This window comes from Lotus japonicus, chromosome 1 (genome assembly GCF_012489685.1).
Source record: "Lotus japonicus ecotype B-129 chromosome 1, LjGifu_v1.2".
NCBI classification, from domain to species: domain Eukaryota; kingdom Viridiplantae; phylum Streptophyta; class Magnoliopsida; order Fabales; family Fabaceae; genus Lotus; species Lotus japonicus.
This window is the reverse complement of record NC_080041.1, coordinates 23,957,820-23,965,333: the sequence shown is the minus strand read 5'-3', so window position 1 is coordinate 23,965,333 and position 7,514 is coordinate 23,957,820. Positions and strand designations below refer to the sequence as shown.

Here is a 7,514-nt window from a genome sequence, read left to right as displayed (position 1 = left end):
ATTCGCGCATTTGCGCGAAATAACAGCCAGACTCTATTTAAGTGCGTTTTTAACCTATTTTATGGATCTTTTCACGTTGAAACATTTGGAGAGACCTTTGGAGGCAGAGCTCTGAGTTCTTTAGGATCCTATACAGGTTTCTATTGTAATTTTGATGTTTTGCTACCTTTTTCTTGAATTGTTTCCTATGACTATGAGGAACTAATCATCTCTTGTACTGGGGATATCATGTAGTTTTCTCTAAACTATGTTTTGATACGTTTCAGTTATATATGAATGGTTATTTTAGTTCATGAATTTCTTCTTTATTTTTATTGAATCCAATCGCGAAAGGGTTTCATGCTATTGTTTGCACAATTGGGAAATTGGTAGATGATAGGGATCTAGGAAGAAATTGAATAAGGGTCTCTACGCCTTAGGGATAAGGGTAGCAATTTATTTGTGTTTGCCTGAACATGAAATTGAATCTCTAGTTAATTAGGATTAGGTACTAAGGAATTAGCTATCACTAATTAACTAGAAGGGGTGCTTGACTAAGGGATTAGCAAGTAACATATAGGCTTAGCACCAGTAACAGATTTAACTAATTTCATATATAATTGTAGCGGGTAAAAACATAGCAAGGGTAAACGAAATCAATTCCCCGGCGCGCTTTTCCCTAAGTGATTTCAAATCAGTAATTATTTATTCCATGTTTTCTTGTTATTTCGTTCTATCAACCAACTAAACCCTCTTTTAATTTCGCTTTTCTTCCTTGCGACTACATTGGTAAATTTAGAAGTAAACCCACACAATCCTTGTGTTCGATAATTAAAATCCCGGGCGAAATTGTACACTTGCAGTTTGGCACATCAGTAGACCCAAATTTTAACATCCTAAAATACTATATCTAACATGAGAAAATCATTTTGTGATCATAGGCTTCGAATGCTAGTCTATATCAGACGTTTGGAAACACAACTTAATTAAACGTTTATGGTCATAAGCGCATATGATATAAGCGCTTATTAATAAGCTATTTTTAAATATTTATTGAAATAGATTGAAAATAAGTTATATATAAGCATAAACTGTTTTTCCTAAGCTATTCTGAATAGCTTATGAAAATAAGCTCAAAATAGCTTATGGTAGGCCATAAGTTGTTTGAATACGTTCTCCCTAACACTAACATAAGAGCTTATGTTATCAGAGCTCAAATAAGCTCTTACTGAGCTCTTACATTTACTGCTTTTTGGTTGTATTTCCTATTTTAGGAATATCTGAGGATGCCAGAGGCGTATACGCAAAGCAACATCAGTTATTTCTTTAACTATTACTACTCCATCTACGAGCACAATATTTTCTTTAACTATTACTCCATCTATATTTATAATAAAACTATGTTGGCTTTGTTTTTTCCAAGTGCAATGTTGTTTAAATTGTGCCGTGCGTTGCACGGATTGGATACCAGTTGTTAACTTTGACAAACTATCAAGCACAGTTTTGCCTTGGAGTATGGATCAACTTTTATTTCCTCACCTATCAACTATGACACACAGTAGCTACTCACAGAAGTTCCTTCCCATAAGTTATTTTTATTTTAGAATCAATTGCAAAAGGATTTCCGAACAAGCAGATGACAACATCAAAGAAGCTAAAAATTGAAAGCAGAAAAATAATTCTATAATAGAAGGGGAACTGATACCTAAGCATTTTTATACACCACAGTAACCAGCAATAACTTATTCTATCATATAATCTTCCCAATCTTAATATTTGTGTTTTTTGTGTAACTATAACAAGACACAAGTAAATCTACCAGTATTCTTTCCCAACTGCTGCTTTGCTTCTTGTTTGGTAATTACATGGTCCTATGCACACCTTGTGGCTACATAGGAGATGTGGTGTGGTATCATTGCCAAGGAAACACTGCTTCCTCTATTGCTTTCTCTGTTTCCTTTCTGTTCAAAATTTTCAATCCCCACTTTGTATGGCAGAGCTTTTATGATGATAAATGAAGTGACGAACATTATGGAAATGTATATATGTGTAGTATATTATGGTCTAATTGCTTCTGGCCTTCAATTAATTAGTAGCTTGCATGTCTCTTGATGAGAGGTTTCTGGCAGATCAGGAGTTTCTGATCGCTGTCACTTTCAATTTCTATAACTCGTGCATCCCACTTCAGCTGTGTTGTTAGAGCTCTAGCGGATTCTATTAAAGGAACTGTGTCGCGAATTATAACCCAACCCTGTTACAAGACCCATGCAAGCATATCAGATTATAAGTCAACATAGCTCAAAATCAAAGGGGATGAAACATTTTGAGGTGTTTTCACTTTTAGTATTTATCAAAGAAAAATAAAAAATGTAGCAAGACAATGCAGATCATACTCAGAAACTGTGCACAATAGAAGGGCTTCCTAATTCCTTCACACATTAATACACTACTTGATGAGCAAATCTTGTAGCAGTTTTGATAATAGAAATTACATGTACAACAGGTAATTTTAAAATATGGTTTAGAAAGCAACTTTCAGCAGGATCAGGATCAGGATGTATGAAATTAATGAAAAAATGTTCAATGCAATTTGCCAGCATAGAACAGTGTCCACAAGATCCTATTCCTAAACACATTAAAAATGGAACTATATATTTTTTTAAGCAAGTCACAAAATAATGCATATTCAGTGGCCTTGTCTAGTGATGGGAGCTAAAAGTTACAACTTCCTGCAATCCTGTACCAAACTAATATCTCAGAAAATTTACAATCATAGTACATTATATACTCAAATCAATTGATGCTCAACCAATTAAAATCACTTGTATCAGGAAACAATGTCAATGTAAATAAATGGAGGGGAGGAAACATGAATGAAGCGCAATGTGCAGAGTATTAAGTCATATACCTCTGGGCGAAGCAACCTGTCAATTTCAATGAACATATCAAGCATGTTGCATCTGCGCTGCTGGGACGTCTCAAGAGATAGAAGTCCCGCTGCATGCACCAAGTCATAGGTTCTCGGGTATGTTGGAAAGGCCTCACACCTAGAAACCACCAAAAATCATAATGGTAAGAAAACCATGATCAGTCTAGCACTTAGAAACTATTCATCAAAGAATCTTATCAAGCCTCTAAGCCAGCTATGGTGAAATATTCTAACTCTTTGTTGAGCAAAGGGTAGACAAGAAGCTTGATTTCTTTAAAATATGTAGCTTTCTAATTCTAGATTTACTTAACAAAACAACTGAAACCTTTCCATATGATCAATGAGTCCATGGGGGAATTCTGCAATTTAATTTAATTTAGTGTGTATGGTGTATACCTTATAAACTTCCCCTTTATTGACTTCTGACGAGTCACAAATTTATTACTGTATTTTACTTTTTTACAAATATCTGAATATCTGAATTCTTCTACATCTACATAAACTTATAGTGTGTTCAAAAAGTGTGCATATTATACACCATTACTGAAAAATAGTTAGACCCACATCAAGAAATCAGCTTTCAGATTTTACCCCAAAAGAATAGAAAAACCAATAATTCTATGTATTTAGAAAGGACCAAATTTGAAGAAAATGTAAGAAAGAATATAGCATATGCCAGAGAATCCATACTAAGGCAAAGCAAAACAAACAGATGGAAGCAGAGAAGCAAGGCATTTGAAATAAGAACAAGAGGAAAGAGATGAAAATACCAATCATGCAAAACGCCGACGAAACCTCTGTCCTGGATCAAGGGAAGATAGTTCAGTCCACTTATTGGGACCACATTCATGACCCACACAGACTTTCTAGCCTGCAACAGTGCAGTATTGAAGCCACCAAAATGAGCATTCATGTCTAGCACATTTCTGAACATGTTGTAAGGCGGTGAAGGGTCCTCTTCACCAGGTCTCTTTGGATGATCAGAAAATATTATAGGCGAAAGGAGTGACCAATAATTTTGTACTGCTGTTCTCCACATGTCAGAGTCCTCAGTTAATTCATCAGACTGTAACCCTAGCACATTAAAATATGGATATACTAAGTTAATAGGAGATTCGATTCAATTCAATAAGACAGCACAATTACAATGCAATCACTTGCATGAAGAACTCCATAGGTCATTGTTGAGAAAATAACAATTACCATATGCTGCTAAGTTGTTCTTGTTCAAGTTAACCTGAGAAGGCCATCTTTCTCTTTTTTCAATTGAAACCCAACGGCTGCTCTGTGTTCCTCCAATGCAATTTTGCAGTTCGCGATAATAGGGAGACTCCACATCAAGACCTCTACCACACAAAGGAAGGACGGAACCAGGCTTTCTGGTAGTAAAAAATAATCAGGCAATGCTATGAATCAGGGCAAAATTAATTTTCAAGTGGCAGACAAATGTATAGAATCTATTTACTGGAAATTTCTACAGGTACGGCAACATTACCTTGAAGAATAGCAACTCTTTTTACTAGTTTTCTTCCATACAACGGTTTCATCTTGCTGTGACAACATTTCCCAGCAAAGCTTTTCTGTAAAATCTTGCACAAACTTCCACCTTTTCTGATTCTCTTTGTTGCGAGCATTTGTAAGTGGTGATGTCCAGACAAAGTATCCACCCGGTCTTAAAAGTCTATCGGCTTCAATCAAGAGATGTCCATCTATACATAGTAATATGAATGTCAATAAGATCACAATGTGCTAAATATTAACAAAATTCCAACATAAACAAAGTTTTCCCATGCTAGATCAAAGTTGTAAGAATTTTAGTTTGAACATAAAAGGGGGGATAATAAAGCAGAATAAACAAGAAGGATTACTTCAACGAATTCACACAGATATAAGAAAGAAGACTTTCAAAAGTTAACCACGTTTAGTACGATACTTCAACAAACATGGCAAATAAACAATAAAAGGTATCACTTATTTTGCTTCTAATATGTCTGCATTAGCAGCTAGAAGATGCATCATGTCATAGTGGCTCAAGTAAATTCATGATATTTGCTAAACAAAGAGGATGCGCATGTGCAACAAATGATGAGAATTTTTCTCAATGACTTTCTCATCATGATAGAAGCAGGTTTATCCAACAGAAGGTAGCATAAATTAAACGTTGAAAGATACCTTTCTGGTCCCAATCAATGTTACATCTAGCACAATGTAACATATCAAACGACAGAGATGAATATGGCAGCTGATTTGAAGTGAATGAAGCAATCATAGCAGGAAGACCCCTCTCGAGAGTGAGCTGAACTTGACTGCCAGAAGGCTCATAGTTTGCAATGCACATAGTTAGAAGTTGACTTTGATAAAGGTGCGCTCCAAAGCTACCATACCCACAACCTATGTCTAGTATGGTTCGAACCTGTAAATTTTAAGATGCCAACATGCTCAATCAAATGCCAATTCAGGAATGTTTCAAAGTCACCACCATAACTCATCAGAAAATCTAAAACAAGTACTTTCAAGTTTCAAGCACTTAGACAAACGATTTTTGCAAAAAGTTCAAGTCCATCAATATAGTTGGCATATGTATGCTGATTCCATATGTTGCTAAGTTGTTCTATGTGCTCAACGTCAATGGAGAAACAAATTCCATTGTCAAAACTAAGTACTACAATAGTTGGCATATGTATGCTGATTTCAACTAAGCATGTACCAAATCAGTGAAATACATGTAAACAAACAAACAAACACTCAATATGCCAATTTCAATAGAGAGCAGAGATGTATTTACCCCAGCTTGTATAAGGTAAGATTCATTTCTAAGTCCAATCATTTCCGCGATTTGATGTGAGTAGTCTTCAACACCATCAAACATAAGAGAGGCTGAACGAAACGAAATTTGCTCTTCATCCAGCATCATCATTCTGTAATCAATTACAAATAAAAGTTAGAAAAACATAGCTGAAAGTGTTTACAGCAAGGTGAGAGGACATATGTATGTTACTGACCTCTTGGTCAAGCTTCCAGAAGAAAGAACCTCCTGTGCAGTGATTTTCACATTAGCAATCCAGATAACATCTCTTCCAGTAGGCCACCTAAGAGGAATTTTGTAATTCACAGGTGGGAGGACCAAACAACTTTGCCTGAGCTCGCCGTCACATTTCCGGTCCAACTCGTTGCCACCAGAAGCTAAATTATCAGAAACATTAAAGCAAGGAACAAAATTTTCCAGCTCAGGAGAACAGAATTCCAATTCTTTCACCTTGGAGGAGCCATGAGATAACTCACCAACATCCAACAGGTCTGTAACCAGCTTCTCCTGGAGCCTTCTATAACCATGGTAAACTCTACCTCTTGATGAGGATGACATAGATAGGGTCCACCAAAAAGATCCAACAAGAGCAAGAACAACTATAAACACTAAACTAATCTTCAATGAAAGCAGCATCAACTTAACCCGGGTTCTTGGCGATCCAACAAAGAATGGATCAGATGAAAAACCATTCTCAGTGATTCCATTGCCATATTTGGAAGGAGAATTGTTGTTATTATCAGAAAAAAGAACCTTCAAAGGAAATTTCAGTGCTAGAGGGCTATGATCTGAAGAACCCCTCTTATCAAAATCTTCTCTTTCTGGTTTATCTTTGGATTGAGAGTCCCACAAGTCATTGCTACTGTCAGGGACACGAAATCCAGACACACCTCGATGTAGAGGCCTGGACATTCTCTGACCAAACCAAAAAAAAGCTCCACACAAAGAACAACAGAACTTCAACCTTCAACTATTAATGATATTAACACTTACTTCAAAGTTCAAACACACCCAGAAACCATTTAGAGAAACCAGGTCCAGTTGAGAGATTGCAAGCCTAAAATCCAAAAAAACAGTGTTATTCTAAAATCAAACAGGATTTGATGGCAGTGTGCTTAAAAAAGAGAGAGAATCAAGAGAGAGAAAGAGAAAAACAGGGGAATAAGGACAAGACAGATGACTAGTAATTAATTCACCGCATTCAGATTAATCACGGACCCAGTATTGAAATGGATATATACCAATACTCATAATAGAGGAGGAAAAAAAAAATAAAACTTGAGAGGTTATTGCAAGTGGGTTGGTGAGTAACACTATCAGAACAGTGAAATTGCTACTTGCAAGTTACAATAATTCAAGCACAAACAAGCTCATTTTCTTTGAAAAATGGGGAAAAATCTTAACTGGGTATCACACAAAAACCCATTTGGTGTTACTTGAGATCAAATCAGAAGCAAGAAACTAAGGGTAGTAGCTACCTCTTTGTTTGATTGAAGAGAATTAAGAACAGGAGCAGTGTTGAATGAAGAGAGGGACAAAGAATCCCGAGAAATGAGTGTCGTTTTGGTTGCTTGCTTGCAACACAAAACACAATGAGAGCTGAAGATTTTGTTGGTTTTGGTTTTTCTGTGTGTGTGTGGAGGATCAATGGTTCTTCTTCTTCTACTCTCTCACTGTGACGAATGATTACGGTGCCTTGGAAATCAAAGAGAGAGAAGAGAGAATGAGAGAGAGAGAGAGACAGAGAGAGAGAGAGAGAGAGAGAGAGAGAGGAACTGAAGCACAGACAATGAGTCTTTG

At 36.2% G+C, this 7,514-nt stretch overlaps 1 protein-coding gene across 1 annotated transcript; it reads right to left on the bottom strand.

Annotated features, from left to right (window-relative positions):
* Positions 1-1,640: 1,640 nt before the first annotated feature.
* Positions 1,641-7,514, bottom strand: LOC130734202 (probable pectin methyltransferase QUA2). Its single transcript, XM_057586554.1, has 9 exons — positions 7,193-7,514; positions 5,911-6,771; positions 5,694-5,826; positions 5,081-5,321; positions 4,404-4,617; positions 4,112-4,287; positions 3,679-3,982; positions 2,888-3,026; positions 1,641-2,230 (listed from the first exon to the last, which is right to left on the bottom strand). Exons 2-9 carry the CDS (start codon positions 6,624-6,626, stop codon positions 2,069-2,071), a joined length of 2,085 nt encoding a protein of 694 aa, XP_057442537.1. The 5' UTR covers positions 6,627-6,771; positions 7,193-7,514; the 3' UTR covers positions 1,641-2,068.